Source organism: Rhinolophus sinicus, linkage group LG03 (assembly GCF_036562045.2).
Source record: "Rhinolophus sinicus isolate RSC01 linkage group LG03, ASM3656204v1, whole genome shotgun sequence".
Classification (NCBI taxonomy): Eukaryota; Metazoa; Chordata; class Mammalia; order Chiroptera; family Rhinolophidae; genus Rhinolophus; species Rhinolophus sinicus.
This window is the reverse complement of record NC_133753.1, coordinates 34,944,306-34,968,472: the sequence shown is the minus strand read 5'-3', so window position 1 is coordinate 34,968,472 and position 24,167 is coordinate 34,944,306. Positions and strand designations below refer to the sequence as shown.

At 39.8% G+C, this 24,167-nt stretch overlaps 1 protein-coding gene across 2 annotated transcripts in view; it reads right to left on the bottom strand.

Annotated features, from left to right (window-relative positions):
- The window catches only part of RTN1 (reticulon 1), a 172,820-nt gene extending 157,638 nt beyond the window's left edge, over positions 1-15,182 (bottom strand). Inside the window, exon 1 of one of the 2 annotated variants that reach the window (XM_019725828.2) lies at positions 14,343-15,182. In XM_019725828.2, coding sequence (XP_019581387.2) covers positions 14,343-14,583 — 241 coding nt within the window. In that variant the 5' untranslated portion in view covers positions 14,584-15,182. Of the gene's footprint in view, positions 1-13,557; positions 13,671-14,342 lie in introns of those variants that run through there. The other variant, XM_019725830.2, reaches the window with a different exon arrangement.
- Between the last annotated feature and the right edge of the window lie 8,985 nt (positions 15,183-24,167).

The window sequence follows — 24,167 nt, the reverse complement described above, 5'->3', positions numbered from 1 at the left end:
ATCTAGCGATGGAGAAGGCCCACCTTCACGCTATACTCATTTTTGAGCAGCTCTGACTCCTGAACCCACAGACTTTTCCTGCCACATGAAGAGATAGCAACATACATAGGCAGGACCGAGTAGAGATGGAGGAAACTGGCACAGATTGCCCAACCCAGCAGCCAGAAAGTGGGCCCAGGGACTGAATTCATTTGCAAATCTCATAGAAAGACTTTGAGCCAGGCCATCTTTGCTGGGGCACCTGAAATAATTGTTTCACCAAGCTCAAACCTGCTGTTAAGCCCTATTTCTTTGCAGCCTCTTCCATCTTAAGTAAATGCTTAGATTTCAAAAGGCTAGAATTGAATTCAAAAGACTGTAATGTCTTGTTTTCCACAAACTAATGAAAGATTAATTCGCCATATCATTCCTATTATCAATGGAAAATGAAGCTCTAACTTGTAATGGTGGCACCTCCATACATCATCCCCTTTGTGAGGGCAGAGCTGCCAGGTGAGCTGCCAGGTGCTAAGGAGGAGGCGCTAAGGGCAATTGTGTCAAACTAATCTCAGAACAAACTACTGCATTTTATTATGTAAATTCTCAGGATAATTGTTCGCCTTATCAAGGACATCCATCCAATTAATTTTTTTAGATGTTAACAGAATTCATTTAGCACCAGACAGTTTCAATCATAACTGTCAAGGTTTGTTTTTGTTTTTTAAGTTAGTACTCTAGAGTTTTTTTTTAATTTTGAAGGGATTCAACATATTAAATTTTTTTGCTGATTATACTTATAACTCATAGAAATAGGAGCAAGAATTTATATTGTAATTGACTTAACTTGATCACATGAGCTATATATAAAAGATCTAAATCCTAGTCCCAAAAATCATTGATTCACAGAATCGACTTTGAAAGCTTATAAAAATGTGTTAGGATCCCAAGATGGTATTAAGATCTTTTTATGTAGTCAAAGAAAAAAAAAATAAACCACCAAATGATGAAATTCTGATACTGATATATTTGACCCTCTGCTAGGGATTATGGAGACTATTAGAGACAAAACATCTACCTCAAGGGACTTTCCATCTAGAAAAGGAAAAGAAATTTTAATGCACTTGATACGATATAAACAAGTATACGTACAAAAAATCATCATTGATGAAAGGATAGGAAGGACCCCAAATCCTTATCTGCCTATTTCAACAGGCCCATGAGAAGAATGTGATTTAAATAAACATTCCTGAAAATGCACCTGTGCTTCCCGCTAGGCCTTGAACTGCAACATCTGGCCCCCCATTCTGAATAATCTAGCGGAATCTCACTGGAAGAGTCCTTTCCATGTCTAATTTGTGGCCTTGGCTGGAAGCAAATAAACAGAATTATGCCAATTAGTTGTCACCACTACTCAGATTAACCAAACCATAGTGCAAGTCCTCTGTTACCTATTCAAATAGGCAATGGGATCCAAAAGTTATACAAAGGCATATAAAGTGATTATCACAGTACTGCCCACCTAGCCCTAGGTGCTAACTTCCTTCACTTTGATCTATGTCCTCTTTTCCTTAACTACCCTCATTCCCCAATCAAGGTATAGCATACAGTTTTATACTTGAACATGGTAAAAGAAAAACCAATTAGTTCCCTGATACTGCTATCCAAACCATTGCATTTGTGAATCTCACTGCTAGCTGTGCAGAGGAGAAACGTTTACAAATAATCCCTTGTATCTGAGGGAAAACCCTGAGCTACATTCTTCTTCATTTAGATAAAATTAATGTGAGTCCTTTGGAAAAATCCCCAGACAGAGGAAGGAACATATCAGCCCACAGGGCTAACTCAGCCCACTGCTTGATCTCATTCAGCCTGGGGGTGAGATAGCTCTGGGAAGCCCTGCACAGGACAACCCAGGGAGCAGCTCCCCCTCCTAGGGGAGCTAAGCAATTGTACAGACATGAATTACATTTTCAGAGGGAAGTAAAGCTAAGAACACTGGTGTCACTCACTCGAGATTCCAGAGTTCAGGAAAGCTTTGTTATCTGCTTCTCTTTTCTTCTTTTTTACAAATCCATTTATATATATACACATATTTCTTTTGCTTCCTCAAAAGGCTTCCCTCCCTCTGTGTACTTCTCCTTAACTCTCTTTCCCTTTTCCATGTCTTTCTCTACCTCCCCCTTTTGTCTATTTGTGTCCATTTCTGGGGTCAAGCTTTCTCCCTCCATCGCCATCCCTACCTGTCCCTATTGCCCACTCTCTTCTCCACCTTCACCTCTCCTCCCTGTGTCTCTTTTCCTCTCTCTGCAAGATAAGGCTGAATTCCATGTCCTGATTTTGTTGTCTTGTAAGAGCTTTATTTTTCCTTATGGTATATTTCAATGGCAGAAAAGCAGTGTGGTGCAATAGAGAAAGTGACACTTGAGTCAGAAATGTGGCTTTGGCCTCGCTCAAAGTCTGCATTTGTAAAATGAGGATCACTCGATAAACAACGTCAGTGCCTCATCCATTCTAAGGAACTTAATGAAGATTAGTGATTATTATGCAAACAAATAAAATGGATAGGGAATTAATAACAATAAGAATAGCAAATATTTACATAGTCCTTACTATGTGTCAAGCATTATAAATATTAGTTCACTGAATCCTCAAACCGTGATGTGAGGTTGACACTAAGACTTGAGCAAAGAAGGTGAAATTGTGTTTTCTCTTGCAAACATTTCTTTTATTATTGTTTTTACAATTTAAAAACAAAGCTGTGGAGTTGAACATTTCTATTTCACTAAGAAAAATCAATGAAATTAAATTCCATTTTACTTATACATAGTCATCTGCTGATTTTCTTATGAAAGGCGGGATGGGGCCCTTCATAGAAAAAGTTCTAGGCTCTTGGGATCCATCTACATATCAACTTTCCCTTTTATGAACTGAAAATTATGTTTCACAAGATTCATAATAATGTTATTATACAATAGAGTATGTCAATATCAATTCAATATTCAAAAGACATTTTCACATGAGTGATCACAATGGAAACCATAATCATTACTATATCCTAAGTGATATAGTTAAAGGTTGACCTTGATGTCTCCTATCTGGCAGAATGGCAGGGTTTTTATGTTATTAATCAATTGATAAAGATTCCTTTTAGGAACCAATGTTTCTGGGAGTTATTACAGTGGTTTAATAAGTACAAACACAGAGCAGATTACTACACTTAAGAAAAAAGATAACACAAATGACCTTGACAACCCACCACAAATAGTTCCCTACTCATAACATACATACATTCACCTTCAGGACAGGATATTTCTGGGGTTCATTTCTCTAGAAAGTACATTACCTCTCTTTTTAAAAACGTTTTTAATCCCTTCATATTAGTCAGAAATGAAATCAATTCTTACTTCTGAGACTTTTGATATACAAACATCCAAATTATAAACAGGAACTGCTTGGCCCTTAAAAGATTGCACAATTTCTAGGAAACAATACTAGGTATTTATTCCTTCTCACACTTTTGGTAAAATAAAATAAAAACACTTCTCTAATGCCATGGATTCAATTAAAAAAATAAAGCTCACACAAGTTCAATTCTGGTAATGTAAACATGCTGTGTTGCACATTACCCTTATATTATCAATAATAAAAGGTTTGCTAACAAATTAATTGTATAAGTAATGGCAACTCCAAAATTTCTATATATAAATGCGCTTAGGGACTACCGTCTGTTTGGAATGGAAGCCAGCTGACTTATTTTGAAGCTGAATTTGTACAGGATGTACTCTGTTTTTACTTTGATGTGTCCATACATAAATTAAAGTGGTACAATTTTTTTAAAAAAATACAGTAGGCACACTTTACATAAACTTGAGAAAACATTAATTGTTCACTTCAGAGAATATTTCTTATTTAGTTGTTTATTTACTTATTTATGGTGTCTTTAGGTAGCTGATGGGAGATTATTAGAGGGAGAATCAATATCTTCCCCACCCCTAGCATCTGCTCATAACAGTAAATGGGTATTGCCTAAAGTAACAATTGGTTCCAAAAATTTTAGCAACGACTTAAGTGTACACAGAAGCATACAGTATAAGAGCTGAGACTGGAATGCAGAATGGCGCTCCAAGTCTGTGCTCTTTCTCCCACGTCACCATAGCCAGTTTGGAAAGAGTATGGCTCAGTAACTGTTTGAGAGCCACAGATTCAGTTACAGTATATTTTTTGAAACTAACAAAGTGGCATTTATGGAATGCAGCCTTTTCTTTAATTCAGACTGTTCTTCCTCATAGTCTGACTATGTTGTTCTTTTACTGCATCTATTTTTATATTTTGGTTATATATTTAAGTGTCACCTACTCAGCTACATATCTCATGTATGTGTGTGTATGCAAACACACACACAGGAAGTGCTAAACAAATATTTGTTGAATAAATGGATGATTCAGTGAGATTTTATTGAACCATAAAATTATTGTCCCTGTGTAAACAGTGATCTATATCACAGTATCTGGATTATTGATTTCTAAGCTATTTAATCCTTGTATCCATAAAAGCCTCTGAAAAACCCCAGAATTTGTGTGCCAAATGGTGTTTGTAAGTGCATTTTCCTAGGCAGACATTCCAAAGCTTTCATCAGATTCTCCAATAGGAGTCTATGATCCTGAAAAGATTCTTTTAAAAATTACTAGTCTAAGGAATCCTCTCTATTATATCCCCTATGTCATATAAATGATCAGCCAAACTATGCTTACATAACTCCTGTGACAAGAAACTCACCACCATATAAGGCAGTTCAGGCGACTTTCATATTTCACAGCTTCACGTCTGATTGACCACAGCTCCATCCTCCAGAGTCCCTATGCCACTTGACAGCCCTTCATGTATTTTTAGACAGCTGTCTTAACCCATCCTATCTTCTCTTGTGAAGGCTTAAATCCTCAGTTCTTTCAACCACCGTCAAGGTTTCCGCTACCATCTCCACGCCGCAGCTCTCAGTGCACTCAGGACTCTGCTCAACCCCACTGTGCTGACCCTCCGAGAGCCAAGCACGACTCTGGGCATCTGCAGTTAACAAGTCTAACAGTTTATCACTTCGGGGCAGTTGGTGCATCTCACTGACTCAGAGTTAACTTATGGTTAATTAAAACTCCTGTATCTTTTTCTTTGTATGTTTTGCAGTTTCACCATGGCCGGCCCATTCTGTTCATGCAGTTCATTTGAGGATCCCATTACAAGATTTTACAACTATCCCCGTTAAATTTCCACTCTTTAAATGTAGCTGTTTCTCTCAGCTGAAGCTCCTATGGATCCTCAAGTCCTATCATTCCAAGTTTTAGCTACATCCCCTCACACAGCTTCTCTCCCTCACTTTAGTTCAGATAGGTCTTCATCTAGGTTAATGCCGTATAAATATGCAACCTTTACTACACAGCCTTTTTATGTTTATCTGATACAATGTCCAGAGTTTTTAGCTGTATTTAGCAAGAAAGAGGGATATGGAAAAGTATGTCTACTCTGTCTTTCCAGAACTGTTAGTCAATTTATGAAAGACTTAACCTATAGTTACAAGACTAGTCTGCAGATGCCTATAAGCTCATAGGGCCAGTTAAAGTAGCCTTATGGGCTTATAGGCATCTGCAGACTTGTCTTATAACTACAAGGGGTGCAGTGACTACCCTTTCTATGCGAGAGGCAGCCTCATCCAGACTGACTCCCATATGTACCTGGAGCAGCTTCGTACATTTATTGCCCTCCCACTGAGCAGGAGAATCAGGATAGACCCCATCTGCGGTCCTCCCTCCCTCCAGCTCGCCCCTGGGCACACCTCAGCCCAGTTCCAATCACAGATCACTCCTCAGAACATGAGGCATGGAACTGATCGCCACTACAACTGGACTCCTTACAGCCAAAAATGTCTTCCAATGTGGATGGCCAAAACTGAATTCTCCCCACTCCCATTCTTCCTCTCTTGTCACTCCCCACTGATATTTGGCTGAGGTCCAGATAAGCAAGCAAGCATTTTCTACTAAAACACCTAAGGCTAAGGTAGCATGACTTTTCTTGATCTTTGTTCTCTTAGACCTCTTTTGCATCAGACAGTGCTGACCGCGCTTCCTATCAATAGTACCTTACAAATATAGTTATTTGCCATTTGCACAGACCTCCTCCTGTCATTTCATTTGATCTTCACAACAGCTCTGTCAGATGCCCATTTTATATACGAAAAAACTGACATAAAGCAGATCTGCCCACATTGACATGATGCTAGATGCCAAAGCAAAGACTACATAACTGCTTTCTCAGTCAAGACTCATTCCATACCATGTCATCTTGGTTTCCATGATGCTATAATAATGAGTAGTTACCACGTGATTGGCAAGCACGCTACAAGACCTAGTCTTGTAGGCATATACTTACAATGGAATGAGAGGCTCAGAGAGGTTAACTAACTTGCCTGATGCCATTTCGTACAAGGCAAGGAGCTCTTGCTCGGTTCTAGGCCCTTCCCATACTACAGAGTCTCTTTTTCAAAAACCTAATTTATTCTATGGAATCTCTTCTGTCTGAATCTATATCAACAGTCCTGTTTTCATCTCCAAAATCTATTCCTTTATCTACCGGGCCAAGTGGAGATTTCCGTTCAAATGGCTTTTCATCATTTCAAGCCCCATATGACTAAAAATGAGTTTGTTATCCTCACCTGTCTAACCAGTTCCCCTCTATAGTACCAACATCCTCCCAGCCATAGGGCACAGAATGTTAAAGTTGATTCACTCCTCCATTCATATCCTTCATATCCTATCAGTCTCCAAGTCTGGTTGAATGGTTCTTTGAAACCACTCATCTTTCTTCCCATAGTTATTTATTCAAGGCCCTGAAACTGATGTTATTGGGTCAGTCGTCTTTCAGCAAAATGTACAGATTTAAGAATCACCGTCCCCATTAAGTTCACTTTCTATGCCACTGTTTGACACATCTTTCTTAACACACTTCATAATATTACTTCCCCCATATATAAACCTTCAAAGGTCTCCGAATCCATGAAAAATGAGTCTAGAGTCTCATGACTGGCTTTCAACTCAGCTTAAACCAGCCGAGTCTTGCTCATCTCCATGGCATCATCACCCATGTTTCTCCTGACACCAAAACTGCCTTTCTGCTCACTTCTGCTCATTCCTAATCTATCTACCCTCTAGGTGTAAAGTCACACTCCACCATCATCCAGAGACCAGGTACTCTGGAATTCATAAAATCATGAAATTCTTGCAGGCTTATAGTTTGTACCATCACCCATCCAAGCACCAGGCTGGTCTTTAACTTGAGTAGTTTACCTTTGTTTTGTGTGAGTTCCTCACACCTCTCATCTAGACAGTAAGATAAGAGGAAATGGGGTAGGGATAGCTCATGCTTCTTGTGCTCCATAGCCCCTGGCAAAATGCCAAGATAAGGCGGGGAGGGAGTACATCTGTGCTTCTTAAAGTTGTAAAACGCATTTGGCTGGCTTGTTTTCCTGGACTGAGGTCTGTGGATCACCTTATGGGATCTTGAAGCGAGCCGTTTCCAGACCACATTTTGAGAAGCCCTGATTTTGCAGGATCAGTTGAAAAATTCATGCCAAGGTAGATTGACATTGGTTTTCATTCTTATACTCATCAATCAACTAGATCAGTAATAACTTGAATACACACAATTTTCTGTTATCCAAGAGCTGTTTTTAAAAAGTGAGTGAAGATCTGCTATGTCTAAAACAAAATTCTGAAGGATGTGAGATGTTCAATAAATTCCCCACATTCAGAAAGAAGAATTTGGTCTATAACTGGTTTTATAATAATCTTATGCAATAGAGAAATTCAAAAATTCATTTGTAGATTGGACATGGAAAATAGAATGCAGAACTATTTCAGCTAAAAATGTAATTCATTAGGCAACCGAGCAAACATGGTTTTACAATGAATAATCTGAATAAATATATAGATAGTGAGGCAGAGGACTAAGGAGAGATTCACATGATGCTTTTTTATGGAATTATTTAATGAATTCCCAAAACATTTTAGAATATGTGGAATATTTATGAAATGAGATACAACAGAAAAAAATTAAAGTGATAGTTCAGGAAAAAAATAAGTAAAAGAGATGCTTGTAAATATCATGTTTCACATTTAGGTTAATAACCCAAAAGTGGATAAAATTGTATAGTTCATAAGAAGCAAGTATGTTACATTATGGCGTTTTTCTCCACAATGGAGAGCTAGAAAAGAATTTAAAGACAGCCACAATTTTGTGGAGAGAGCATTTTAGGTAGTCAGTGTGAAGCTAACTGTGGTTTTTGTGATATACACTATTTCTGGTTCCATTAGCGTGCTGCTCACTTTTGAGAAATTACGCCCATGTTAACGAGCACAATGTAAAGTTAGGGGTATTGTGTTCCTTTAGGGAATTATAACTAACACCTTTCTTTCTAAGTTCCCTCCAATAAAAAGCAACTTTGCTTGTAAGAATATCAGTAACTGGGAGGTAATCTACCTCTTTTCTGGGCAGTTCTAATTATTAGAGCTTTCTCCTTCGTTATGTAGAAATGGATTGACCCACCAGTCCCAATTCTGCCCTGTGAAATCACCTAGGTCAAATCTTCTTTCTTTGCTTAGTAAGAGTTTTTCTAGTATTTGAATTTAACTTTCAGATCTCCTTTCATTCTTCTTTTCTTCTCACTAAAGATTCTTAACTCCTCAACCATTTCTCAAATGGCATTTTCTCTGAAGCCTCACCAATCTATTCATCCTTCTCTCACCATTTTATAGCTCACTGACGTCTCACAAAGCCTGGCACCTACTGTTTTGTACAAGATTCCAAATTTGGCCTGCCTAGAACGGAATCTAGGGAAACTATTACCTCATATAATGTGTACCCAAGGCTTTCTATTAATGCTACCTAAAATTACGTAAGATATTTTAGTAATTTCACCATACCACTAGCTCATATTTAGTTAATTACAATCCTCAAAGTTCCCATCCCCCACAGTGAACTACTTCAGTTGCATCTCCTACGTTCTGTACATATTAAATAGAGTTTGCAGAACCTATAGCCAAGACTGTAATTTTACAGGCAACTGTTCTTCCCTCCCCTCTAAAACCCCTAGCTTTTAAGCCCATACCCATCTGTTCTTTCCTAAAGATAGCAGCACCTGGTTCACTGTCACTCTCCAATCTCTGTCATGGTTCTTGTGATTTTAGTAATCACACAGGTGATTATTTCACTCTGGCCTTGCTGCCATCTTCTGGACTCCGCTCCTCCGCTGACCTTGTCTTCCACTGCATCTCAGTCTCCCACTCTCCTCAATAACTACATCCCCTCTTTAATGTCTGTCTCAAACACTCACTCCTTCACTTCCCTCTATAAGTCAGTCCTGTTTTCTTTTCCTTTTTTAATGTCACTACTTTGAATAAAACCCTTTATTTCTTCATATTGCTTTCAGATTCAGGACCAAAATCTTTATCATGATCTATAAGGCTCTTCTTTTCCAGGCTCTATCTTAATTCTCTCTCTCTCTCTCTCTCTTTCTCTCTCTCTCCCTCCCTCCCTCCCTCCCTCTCTCTCTCTCTCTCAATTAGTTTCAGGCGTACAGAACAACACAGTGATCAGACATTTACATAACTCACAAAGTGATAACCCCAACAAGTCTACCACCCACCCGACAGTATAGTTACTAGAACATTATTGACTATATTACCCACACTGTACTACACATGCCCGTGACCTTTTTTTTTTAAATTATAGGTGACATTCAATATTATTTTATATTAGTTTCAGGTGTACAGCGTAATGGTGAGACATTCATATAATTTATGAAGTGATCCCCCAACAAGTCTACAATACTGTTGTAGTCCCTTTTTCAAAGCTCCCTTAGTCACCACTGGAATAATTTACTGCCACTTTAAAATAAAAGCAAAATTAACTAATCCAAAGACTCTGAGTAATATTCAGCCACAGTTATTTCTATGAAGATAACAGACTCAGAGAGATGTGCAGATAGATAGATAGATAGATAGATAGATAGATAGATAGATAGATTTTATTTTTCCCCAGCTATGTTGTCTGAGGAATCTGTGCTCCTATTTATTTATCCTGTGTTGCTCAGACCTTAGAAAACTAAATCCTACCCTTGTACCCATGTGGTAGATTATTATAATGCCCTTTTAGTCTAGCTTCCAGCGATGACTTGAGAATGAAGAAAATAAAAAATGACACAAAAGGAACTGTTTAAACTAAATACGAATGTGAAACAAAGAGGCGCACGTGTTCTAGGAAACCACAACCTCTGTTGGGCATGGATCCTTACACAAAGGAGGCATTCAATACGTTTACTAAATTGAATTGAACAGCAATGGTTTATCACTTTACAGACAATAGAAACTTTCCATAATCTGTGCTATCCAGGATAAACAGATGGGCAAGATAACCCACAACTCTTCTCCAAACCCTCAAAATCAGAAGTACATGCACAGCCTAAAAAAGAGAAGGGGGCAGGGAGGCCTATGGTATATTTGAGGAGCAATGAGCAGGATGGGTTTCCTGGAACAGAGAGCTCATGAAAAGTAAGTTATGCTGAAAACTTTGATAAAATTTACTTATCCATGTATTTTGAGGCTATGTGTTTTTAAATTTTAGTTTAACATAATTTCAATTCCCTATATGAAAGGACATATACCATACTTACTGCCAGAAATGTTATTGATTGTAACCAGAGGCTATGTCCAGAGAAATAAATTGCAATAGAAACTCTTTTATTCTTCTTCTATGTTCTGTAAAATATTGTAAAAGCAAGTATAGTGTTCCTTCCCATTTCAATAGAACTGTTGCTTTCTTAAAAGATGAAAGAAAACAGAAGACTGAAATTTACACCTTCTGAAGAGGATTACTGGGAATGACGCCAAATAAAAAAGTGGACATGTATCTACCAAACACATCTATAAGTCAAGACAGTCAATCTAGCCTCCATATGGATTTTAGAGGATGACCGGTAATGTGTATCATATAATTTATGATATAAAACAAAATAAACTTGGATCTATAATTATTCCAAAAGTTATTTAAATAATGATATATAAGAATAGTTTTTTTTTTCCAATAGAGTATCTACCACATTCAATATTTGAAAAATGTAAATGTATGATGGCCCAAGGTAAATAGGGAAAATGTACTGTGGCCCAAGTAAGGTAAATAGGGAAAAATCTCTCTTTTTTATCCATCATCTACAAATTGAAGTCAAATTATCTAAAAGTCAATATTTCTGAAGCAAATCATACTGGACTAATTTCTCCAGATCATTCACCATTCTGTTCTTCATTTTGCCTTCCATGCATGAAGCGGTCAATAAGTTTATTTCCAAAGCAGCCATTGAGTTTACTTCTTACCATTGCATTTTGTTCAAATGTTCTATTTTAAATTCCTCCTTAAACAAAGGGCCATTCTATCCTTGTGTTATTCTATGCTCCTTTTGAACAGTTTCCAGGAATAAAATAACTGATCATGAAAAAAACAAAAAAAAAACAGTTGCTCCTAACATGCTTTGTATAAACTTACTAGATGATGGCACTGATTCATGATTAACAACTCTAACATGTTGTAGCTTACACATGGTGTATTAAATATTTCCTTGGCAATAGACATAATTTAGCATGCCCATTATAAATTTTAGACATGAAAAAATATAGCTTTAGAGGAAAGTGGTTTTTGTTAAGAACACTACCAAAAAAAGAACAGAAGCAATAAGGAAACCTGAAAATACAGTATGGATGGAGTTTTGTAGTGCAGCTTTAATGATGTTTAAACATATATTCATTTGAAGACACTACTGGGAAATATTTTTAGAAATGTTTCTTTAGGTACTTTAATTACCATAAATGTACAAAATAAATAACAGAATTTCTGTCCAGAGGGCATGATTGGAGGTGTTTTTCAGAAAAGAAAAGTTTTTAAAATATCAATATCTGTCTTACATTTTATAATTCCATCTAAAAAAAATAACCCTGAAATCTGTTTACAGTATATTATACTCAGAGTCTAAGCTACTTTTTAGTTACCGTGAGTCCCAAAGAGGACCATTCTTTTTTAAGAAGTAGAGCATGTGTTTAATAGGCTTCCTCTGATTTTGTCTCTGATAAACTTGAACATACACCTGCTGACTTCACGTATTGCAATAGAACTGCCAAAATAACAGACAAGGAAGCTGGCCCAGACTCTATTTGGATATTTCAAGATCCAGTTATTTATTTAGATATCATTGCTGGCATCTGTGTGTCTTATAACATCCCATCCAGTCTACCAAATAAGAAACATACAAATTTAAGTCATTAAACAATCAACAGCTATATGAGAAATTCCTTCAAGCAGAATACACAAAAAAGTTTCTATATAAATATGCACAACATGTACCCCTTTCCCCTCCCTTCATTCTCCTCCCATCCCGACTTAACATCATGTTTGATTTTATCAGTGTATTTGCTGCCTAGAATAGGAAACCCCTAAGACAGTCAACAAAGTAAACTATTTCTGTAATAATAATAATGATGATGTTAAAAACTACAAATGCCTACTTTGCGACAGGAGTTGTTCTAAGCATTTTATATATGGCAACTCATTTTAGTGGGTAATATGTTACTGACCACATAGCTCTTAGCTTCCTTTCCCTAGTTCACCTACCCTTAGTGACACTAATGGGAGGTAGGTAATGTCTATAAAGAAATAATTTACTTTGATGACAGGGGATAAAGGTTCTGAATCATGAGCTACCCTCAATAAAGAATGGTAATGGTAAGCCAACACAAAAGGTACCTTCATTTGTCTGTTATCTTTTGCCACCTTATTTTGCAATTATAAAGTGTTTTTTTCCTTCTTCTTCATTTAGATAAAAAAGTTGAAAGACAGGCTAGGCAGCCATGCTTAGTCTTAAATCCTCTCCCCTCCCATGTAACATATGACACATGGGTTTTTCTTTTTCTCTCTCTCTTTTTTTTTTTTTTCTTGTATATGGTCCCAGCTGTTTCTCTTCCCTTCACAATGTTAACCTGTTTTATTCAACGCATTCCCCAAATCTCTTCTCAGCTCAACTCTGGTACTAGAGCACAGTTAAAGCTACTTAAAACCACTCCACATGACCCTTAAGAGAGGAGGTGGATTAAGAAAGGGTTCCCCTAAATAAGCTGCCGAGAGCCGGAATGCCAATCCTACTGCCTTTCCCCTCTTCTGGAAGCACCCATCACCCCAGGCTTTCAAAAGCTACATTTCCAAAACGACACACTCCCATTCCACCACAACAAAGCGTTGTTAGGGAACAACACAACACAGCACCCTCTACCCCACTCCCTGGAAACACAAAGCTAACCAGGCCGGCAGACCCTCCCCAAAATATGCATCCTGCATCCTTCGGCCAAGATGTCTAGATCCCCTGGTCCCCTCGGGGCACCAGCGCGCTCCGGCTCGAAAGCGGGGGAAGTCAAGTGAAGGGAGGACGAACCCGGGGCAATTTAAAAATTCCCCGGCGGGTTCAGACTGCTGGTAAACTGTAGTTCATCCACTCACCACCACTCAAGTCCTTTATCATCACAGTCAGGCCGGCCACGCTAAGGGCTTCCAAGTTTCAATGCTCCCTGCCAGATAGGGGATCCGGGCGGCTGGGAACGCAAGGTTCTGGGGGGTAGGGGTGCCGCCACAACTCCCAACCCTCTCGCAACGTTGTTCCTCCAGAATTTGGCACATATACCTTGGGATTTCTGTTTTCTGCGCGGGGAGAGGGGGAGATGAAGGAGGGGAGGAAAAACCGGGAAATAGGGTGTGGCGATTCAAAGAGGGAAGGGGTGAGGGAGAGTTAAAGTCATCTCTGCCCGGGACAGAGCCGGGTCTAGCGGCCGCGGGCCTTTCCGTCGCTTTGTTGTCAGCGTCCTCGTCACTCGCGCGCACGCTGAGTGCAAACACGCCCCCCAAAATCATCGCAAGTGTCCACGAGGGCCCTACAGCCCCCAACCCCTTGGCAGAAGGAAGAAACTTGTACAGGGGCGCGCCAGCGCCAGGATGCTGCGGTTTGCCTATGAGGACCATTTCAAAAGCTGAACTAACGATGATCATTAAATAAAAGGATCAATAGTATTTTGTTTTCTTCCGAGTCTTAGGAAAAATAAAATTCCTGTTTTCGATCAGTCGGCTAATATTTACAGTCGCCCGTGGCGAAAGGGGTTGAGGCGCGGGGGAGGTGAGGTTGGTGCTCACGGTACAGAGAGTGAGGAAGGTGCAGAGGCGGGCTGCGGAGACGGGGACCGGCTGGGGGACCCGGGTCCCCGACGCCATTTGCGGGGCAGTGCCCGCCTTACCTGTGGATGCAGTTTCCATGGCAACGGGCGGCGGCCGGGCGGGGCCCGAGCCCAGTTCCCGGGGCGCCACTTCCTCGGCCCCGGCGCCCAACCCCTGGCCGGACTCCCCCGCCTGCGGCGCCGGCTTGTCCCCTTTCGGCGTCATCGCTTCATCCTCCCCCTCCCCCCGGTCCCCGAACCACTGGGACCCGGGGTTGGCCAGCGGCAGCAACTCGTCTTGGGTAACCGGCGGCGCGGCCATGGCTGGCGGTCCCCGGGGGCGGCGACAACGACTTGGCGGGGCCGAGGTGCGGTGGCCAAGCGCCGGGCGCTCCCTGCTGCTGTCCCCGCCGGGACTCCGGGCTTGGGGAGGCTGCGGTGTCCGCGCCGCCGCCGCCGCTGCTGCAACTCCGGCCGAGCTGCCGCCTGCCGCTCTGGGCGCTTCAGCTCCTCCTCCTCCTCCCCCTCCTCTTCCTCCCGGCCTCGCGCCGCCGCCGCCGCCGCCTGCGCTCCTCCTCCTACTCCAGTCGCCGCCGCCGCCGCCGCTGCCTCGCTGCTCCCAAGCCTGTGACTACGCAGGTGAAAAAGGCCTGCTTCGGCCGCGTCCTCCTGGGAGCACGATAGCCCCAGGCCTGCTGATGGCAGGCCCCTCTTGGGGGATGTGCCAAATCCACTTGAGTCTTCCTCCCATTTGGGGAGGACTCAAAGGAGAGGATGCGCAGGTAGAAGCCGCCCCCAGCTGGAGCGTGACTGATCAGGCAGGCCGCCCTCTCGTCTCATAAAGTTCAGCCTCGACTGGTGTCCCAGGACCAGAGGCCAAAAAAGGGAAGCTGGAGCCCTCATGGCCACAGTTGTGTGGGTGACCTGTATCGGCTCTGGAGGGGACGTAGGTCTGCGCGCGGAGGGGTGGAGATGGGTGTTGGTGGCAGATGGTGACAAGGGATCTGCAACCCCGAGGTTAAATGCTGCGTCCTTAAATTGTTTCCAGAACAGGGCTGAAAATAGTGGAGCTATCAGAAGAGCCTTCGAAAAAAACCTTGTCAGACCTCATCGCTACCTGCAGTGAGGGCACATAGGATGGCACAAGCAGGACAGAAAGCAGCTATGTTTCTTTACAGAAACACTGAGCCAAAGCCATACAAATTATAAGCTGTCTGTGTTTATATTTATTTGTGCTATTTCATTTGAGAAGTTGGACATTCCAGGAAGCTTGCTGCTTCTGCTCTCTTTTTTTTTTTTTTTCCTTCACAGCTCCTCTCCCTGATAAGGTAGAAGATATTTGACAGATAAGCAAAACTCAGAGGAGAAAAGTGACTTGCCTTATAATGTAGTATTCCCATATGTAGACCCATATTTTCAAACAAGACTTATGCTTTATTGACTCCCAAGTTGTCTATAAAATAATGTGGTTGGGAAAATATGAGGTTCAGTCCAACACAGAGGGTGGCTTATCTGCCGCTCTTCTCTAGAAAAGGTGGGGCATGAGGTGACCTTCTGGGCGGCTTTGTGGGACTGCTAGGCCATCATAAGCATATTGAGGATTTCATACCTGTTGATTTTTTATATTCAAAAGCCTACTTCAGCACCATTCAGATGCTCCTCAAAAATGCTGAAACTTAAAAGCCTAAATTTTTCCCAGCCTTTGTTCTGCTAGTACATTAATATTCTAAAGATGTTCAGTGACAATAAATTAGATAAAATGTGATCACTTAATAGACAAATATGGTTACTAGTGCCAGATGTCCCTGAGAATCTAATGATCACCAAAATTTTATATTATTGATATCTTCAAAAATTATGATGGACATGTTCATTATCTTGTGGTAATAGCTTCACAGATATATACATATGTCAAAACTCATCAAATTGTTCACTATAAGTATGTGCAATTTAATATATATCAATTTTATCTCAATAAAGCCATAAAAAATTACCCCCTCCAACAACCACCACCAAAAAATTCTTGGTTCTCATGAATCATCATGGTTTTTAAAATCTTTCCATAGAAAAAATGAGCATGTTTAAGAAATCTTTAAGATTCCACTGCTGTCTTTCCATGGGACTTAATCATGTTGGGTAATCAGGGGCACTTGTGAGATTTTTCAAATCAATTGTTTAGAACTCCCTAAAGCATTAGAAATACCAGACAGAAATTTATCACATTTTCATTATTGATCACATGCCAAGAACACAGAAAATTCTAATGGTATAAGCATTAAGTGGTTATTGATGGGTACTGAATCTTTGAGAATTGTTATGGTAAGGCAATTACATACAAAGTAATATGGAGTATGCTATTTTGTTTCTCTGAGAAACATTAATGAAAGTCATCATTTAAAATCTGGAATAACTATGCATGCCTCTAACTTCCTTATGTCTAAATTGATAAGGAGTTTGGGGATATGATTCTAAGTATTTTCTGTATTTCATCAGATACTGATCAATACTCTAATTAAGAATATGTGGAGGAAATAGCCAGTTAAATAATTTAGATTTTACTTGTTTGAGGAAACTGAAATTTTTCATTTTGATAGAAATTTTGCATTTCCAGTTTAATTAAAACTCCATTTTGATAAATGATTTTATCTTGCTCTGCTGAAAAAAGGTGTGCACACTGTTTCAGTTTTAGCAATTTTCAAAGCTATTTTTACTTATTAGGTTCCACCTCTGGATGTATACAAATAATTATCTATTTGGTGGAAGAAATTTTCAGGTTTATGCTATGGTTTGAAATTGCCAATGTTTATCAGTCTCATTTATTTTACATTTTCACCCCGGTGAACTGACAAAGCTTGACTAAATTGAAAATTTATGGGCACAACACACAGTCAGCAATGGAATTCCAAGACTTGCATAGTTTCTCTAAGTTATGAATTCCTCTGAAATGTTTTTGAAATAAAGAAAACAGGGTTGGCACTTGGAAAGGATTCTTAGCAAGAAGAGTTGAGACAAAAGAACTGTCAGATTTTCTCTTTAGCTATTGTTTTTTGGAAAAGAAATTTTGTTCATTGTTTTAAAAGCATGAATCTGGTAAGGAGCATTTATTTAACACTAGCTTCTTAATTCAGACCAAACCTTGCATCATGGGGAAAGAGGTGTGGGGACACGCAAGAAGAGTACGGCAAGTAACAAACTTGAACCAGGAGGAAATCCTTTCCAGCCTCAACATTAAAGTTACTCAATAGCTCTCTTCCTCAGTTTCCTCAACTGTGACCTGGATGTTTTAATAGTACCTTCTGCCTCAGGTTTGGGGGAAACACTAAATGGGTTGACATATGTAAACAATATTATTAATTAAAATATATAGGTTGATGCAAAAGTAATTGCGGTTTTTGCAATTATTTTTAACCTTTTAAACTGCAATTACTTTTGCACCAACCTTATAATATCACATGCCAAATTATTTCCAGAAAATGGTTTACAATAGTAAAAACTCTGTCTGTCTGAGTATTTATATTTGCAAAAAGTCAACGGTAAACATTTCAGGCATTTAAAGCAAAGTAGATGAAGAATGATCCCCTATATTGAGTTACTAATGGTCTGTTTCTACTAATAGTTCCTATATTCTGAAAGACAAACCTCACATAAAGATAGATATATTTCAAAGGTTCTTCTAAGTAGTTGGATAACACACACACACACACACACACACACACACACACACACACACTTTAACATGAAATAGTATATACCAGGAATAGCAAACAGAGGTCATTGATTGGTTAGTAATAGATGCTTGGAACTCTGTGTTGACAGACTCTTTGGTTATATTCAAACCCAGTAGGAAAGAGTGTCAAGGATAAATGATAGCTATATTCAGGTAAGTGAAGAGGGCATGGCAACACACTCCAAGTATTTGTCTTTTCTGGATTATATACAAGTTTATCAGCACCCAAGCCAGGGACCTACTTTTGAACCTTTATAGGAGAGAATACAACTGTGGGAGCATCCTATTGACTTAGTAAGATAAGTTTTTGACATATCCTTGCCTTGCCAGCACTGTTATCTGTGTTTTTGTTTTGTTTTGTTTTGTTTTTATTACAGCCATCTTAGTGGGTGTGAAGTAGTATCACATATTGGATTTTTTTATTTATTGATGATATTTAGCATCTTTTCATGTGCCTTTTGGCCTTTTGTATATCTTTTTTGGAGAGATGTCTATTCAGATCCTATACCCGTTTTTAAATCAGGCTATTTGTCTTTTTATTGTTGAATTGTAAAAGTTTTTTTTTATATATTCTGGATATAAGTCCTTTATCACATATATGATTTGCAATATGTCCCTCTATTTTTGATTGTCCTTTCACTTTCTTGATGGTGTCCTTTGCAGCACAAAAACATTTAATTTTTATGAAGTCCAATTCACCTATTTTATTTTTTGTTACTTGTGCTTTTGGTGTCATATCTAAAATATTATTGCCTGATCCAAGGTCAAAAGATTTACAACTATGGTTTTTTTTTAAGAATTTTATAGTTTTGGATCTTATTTTTAGGTCTTTTGTCAATTTTGAGTTAATTTTTATATATCATGTGGGTAATGTGTCTTTGTTATTTTGTGAACTTCCTTTTGTGTCCAGTGTTTACTTTTCCAGTCAGACTTTTTTCCCCCACAAATTTGTTAAACACTCTTTGTATCATATTTTTGTCATTTGTGTTGCAGATATTTTTCTGCAACATAATTCTGAAAAATAGTTCTGAAAAATCTTCAAAGACTTCTTTAAAATCACATGGCTAATGCAACTGTAACTAAAGCCTAAGTTTTCTGACTCTAAAATTCATGCTCTCCAACTGAAAAGCCCTAACACAATATAATCAATTTTTCAGTTTGTATGCAATGTCATTAACGAAAGCCTGGCTCACCAGAGCTCAAGGTAAATAAACTACAGAGGTAGTTAAGATTAGTGCCCACAGACTACACCCAACATATTCAGAATTTAAAGCAACATCACCAGCATCAAGACTAAGGACAGGAAAGGTCCAGCGGTCCGGGAGGCAGTCAGAACCCTGGACAGCTCAGTGGCTCCTTAGCAAAAACAAGTTTTCTTCTAACTTTAGACTGCAATCACTGTAACCTCAGATTAGTGGATGACTCGTACTTTTGGGGGTTAGTTCCAATTTGAAGGGCTCTAGCCTGATGCATATGGCCCAACTTCTCCTAGGGAAAAGTGCCATACCATCTTCCAAGGGTCTGTGGTCTTTGTGAAGTAACATGGCCTCATCCTGGAGACTGACAAATATGTTAGGAAATCTCAGGTCCCTGGGGTTTCTTTCGGGTTAGGCTGGCCTGAGGAGAAATATTTTTTCCTTCTTTCCTTTCTTGGAGCTCTTTATCCATAAATCTGCCTTCCCGTCAAATTTAGGGACTAAGCATGAACTCCACTGTAAGTGGGGACCTGAAACAGTACTTGGCAGTGGCTTAAGTTTACATGAGAGTGCAAGGAAAACAGAGGAATATTGACTGATATGGAAGGACTCAGAGCCAGACCATATTTATCAGTCCATAAACACCATAATACATGTTTGACCTCTGGTGTCACAGAGCAGATAGGACCACACAAACTCTGTGGCTTGGATGCACTTAGGAACTGTCCTGAGTAGTGATTCACCCGTCCCACTGCAGCCCTATTTGGTTACAGGTGTAAGACAGTGATAAATCAGGCTATGCTTGTCCCGACTGGGAAAATAATCTAAGTGGAGGCCCAGACAAAAGTCCTTAGCATGAACGTCACCCAGGATACCTAGCACATTGTCAGCAAAGAGACAGAAACACTCTGGGTCTGTTTTATTTCACCTGAAGAAATAAAGAAAAGGGAGAACCCTGAACTTTGAAATGGGCACAGCATACTAGAATATCAGTGGAGGAATTAGCCAATTATCTTATGTAGAGAAACAATTCCTCTGCAGAAACATCTAGATACTCTGGAATAATGTTACTCTTCAGCAGAATCATGGCTTCCTGTGTATCTTAACTCTGGAGACTTCAGAAAGATCTTCCTGCTTCCTGCCAAATGTTGCTCTAGCCTGTCACTGGTGTTGGAAAGTCAACATTTTGACTTAATATAAATTTGGCAGGTCAGTACTGTTGTAAATGGCAGCCTCCCCAAATAGGTAACTCGGCATTCATAGAATGCTCTTATCTCATAGTGAATGATCAGACAGCTTTCCTAAGCTGAGCTTAGATTCTGATAAGGGGAGATTGACCCAGCACTCCCCACTGCCCTGGGATGACAGCCTGCAGGATTGCCATTGCAGGCACTTCACAGTCAGAGGAAGATACTTAACTTCCCCAGGGCTGAATACATTTCAGCAAACTGTGAACATGCTCAACAATCCTTGCAGATTGTAATATTGCTACAGAAGTTATCTCTCAGATTGTGAAAATATTGATTTTCTTCTTCAAACTTTTTCATCTTTTCTGAATTTTCCAACAAAAAGAGAAGTTTATGAAAAGTCTCTAAGGTAATCAGACAGCATCCTTTAGATACTAATAAGTTTTGCTTGTAAATTATACATGTAAGGTTATCTTACGCATCAAAGATTAATTCATGAAAGGAGCACTACAGGTTGTCAGGAAGCCAGAGGAAGACAGGAATTATGCATCTGACTACAGCAAGAAAACCCCATGTATACTTTTTAATGAGTAATACAGCTCTCATACCTAAATTCAAATTCTTTTACCTGGAAAAAAAATGAAACTACATACATAGTAAATTACCAAATGAGCATTTTAAGGTAATACGTTTTTAAGATAGTTGTAGAAAGAGTGTAATCACAAGGCAAACTGCTTATAATCTGATGATACTGTCCTTTTTGTGCAGGTAGCTATGAAACTAGAACCTCCTACAGACTGTGGATCAAGCTTCTTATTAGTTCCAGCAACACATATTCAATACATATCCTCTTTATTTGTTCATTCATTTATTGAATACTTCCTCTGTCAGGTTAGGATAGGCTATAATGCAGTAACATACTAACTCTGAAATTTCAGTGGCTCAACACAAGAAAAGGTTTCATGAGGTGGATCATAATTTTAAGGTTAGCAGGAACCCTGTCATCATGCTGCCTAAATTTGGACCCCAGCTCTGTCACCGTCTAGCTGTGAGAACTTCAGCAAGCTATTCACTGTGCCTGTTTTCTCATCTGCAAAATTGGGATAATGGTATGTTCTCCACAAGACTGTTGTGAAGGTTGAATGACACGATAATGTCAGTGTCAGACACTTAACATAATGCCTGACATATACTAAGTGCTTTATAAATACTATTATGTATTCAGCACAATGCCTTACACACAGTCAGCACTCAATGGTTCTAAATTATTCTAAAGGGAAAGTTTTTAGTGTTTCTTTGAGATGAGTTTGATCCCGTAATAGATATTGGTTTACTTAAAGCCTAACTCACAATGCAGGTGTCCCAACTACCATTCATGAAGGATGGTTTTACACCGTTGTAGAAACTTGGGCTTCTGAAAACTAAATTATCTTAGAAATAAGGTATGTTTAACACTGCACCTGAGCAGGACACACATAAAGCACAAATGGCCATAGGATTTTAAGTAGCTATGCTGACAGGAACAAAACAATGAACTAGCAGTGGACACAGAGCCACAGGCCACAATGCCCCAGGTTGGTTAGGAAATGCTAAGAGACCGCAGTGCTGAGCTGACCAGCTGGGTGCATTGCCAGGAGCCAAGTTGTGAACGCGCGAGCGTTGTGAAGACCGATACATGCTAAGAGTTATTTTGGTTCTGTAAAAATAAACTTCATCCTATATGTTGTGTTAAACAGGGTATTGTTGAATTCTTGGATGTCTTTTTTCTCACTGTTTTACATGCACATTTTATAAAAGTGACTAACATATAGTGGATACTTAATACACTCTGGCTAAATAAATGCATGAAGTGTGAGGACACCCACTAGAAGAAGACACACTGAGGATCCTTTAGACTAAGCAAGGTCACCTCCTCCAAGGGACGCTGCTTCTCCATACCAGCCCTGAGATATCAACCCAGGGGCTCCACCAGGCACCTCCAGATCTTGTGACAACCTGGGTCCTGGCTTTGACCTTTATTTTCCTTCTGCAGATGGAGTGATTTGAATCAGCTTTCAATCCCTGTTTGCCCTGTGTTCTCCCTCAAATATGGCTTCACTTCTGGTGACTTGGCCTTCCCTAGTTTCACTTCAGTCTCCTTCCACCTTGCAAGTCTCCCCCCAATTTCCCAAATAAACCTGTCACCAGCTCTCCACTCCTTGGCTTCCCAGACATTCTATATCTGTCACCCTTGAGACAGAGGCTTTTGTGTAGCTGTGGCATCTGCAGTCTCCAAAGTTAACGTCTCAGGTTCTGTCAATCCCTGCCAACTCTGCCCATTACCCCCAATACTAACACAGGAATACCACTTGGGACTATCCAAGGCCATGTGGAAGGTCATAGCATTCCTAAATATTTTGAAGCCCAGATGCCTTGAAGTCTGAAATATTTTAGCACAGAGGCCTTGAAATTTGGACTTCCTCATAAACCACCTCTTCAGGAGGGTTAGACATTAAAATCTCCAGTGATAATAAATACAGTCTCCTGCTTGGCTATAATGAGGAATCTACAGCTTAACTGGAATAGATTTTGAAGGATGCCTAGCAGTAGTGGCTGGATGTGGAAGCTTCAGTGTCAATAGCAGAGCCATAGCTACGTTCTGGCCTAGACTGTTCATTTTTTTTTTTTTTAGCTCACTCAGTTTGGAATGGAATAAAACCACTCTAGTGAGTTTAAGAAGTTCTGAATAGTCAGTCCATTGGGCCACCTAAGTGGAGATAGATGTGAGTTTGTCCAGATTATTGTGCCTACTGATTGGAGCTGACTCAATGCCCCTTAAGTACTAGCTCAGGTGTCTGCATTATTATTCTTAAGCTTGGTGGCTTCCTTAGGGATCATCTTAAACTGATGTACTTAGGCTAACCTGACTCCAGCTTTCTCTTCCTCTTTGCATTCAGGTAGGCAAGCCACTATGCCATTTCTAAGCCCCAGTTGAGAGGGGAGTGGAAAAAATCAGCTCTAGTGTAATAAGGTCCCTACCAAAGGATGAATCTCATCACAGAGCAACCCGAGCACCTGCATCTATCACCCTACAGTCCCCCAACAAGTTCGACCAACCTAAGAAGTTTCAGGAACTATAAACTTTGGCTAATAACTAAGGACCACATCTATTTCTGCTGCAAATTGCCCCCAGTGTAACTGCATTAAAAATATTCAATAGAGCTCCATGTCCACTGCATTCTATTTAGATGACATTCCCAGGAGCCAAACACTACAGCAGCCTTCATTGCCCCAGTTGAATTGAAACTAGTGGCCAAACTTGAGAATTAGCTACTCATGATAACTATTTCGTTTCACTAAAAAACTGTAACCCTGAGTGTAATAAGTATCCCATTTTTTCCTATAGGTCTTAGAATTTGTGGTCTGTCTCAGAACTGGCATTTTGCTCTTTTAGCAAGGCCTATGGTCTTCCTAGACTCTGTCCAGAAACCAGGAACTAAGCAAAGTATTCCTTAGACATGCTGGAAGTATCAAAACTTCCAGTACACTCGCAGTCCCATGGAAATATTCCATGCTGGTGCTGGAAGGCCCACTTCTGATGGGGTATGTTCATTCTTCCCAGAATACAGATGTAGGTACTCTGAGACTTTTTTCCCACCAGCCTGTGACAATGCCCCAACAGAGGAACACTATCTTTTCGTATGTGTTGTATTGGGGTGCAATCATATCTGAATGATTGTCACACAACTCCAGGAACCTGACGCATTCTCTCATACTTGTATGACTCTGAATTGTTGCTAGCCTACTGGCTCTTTGC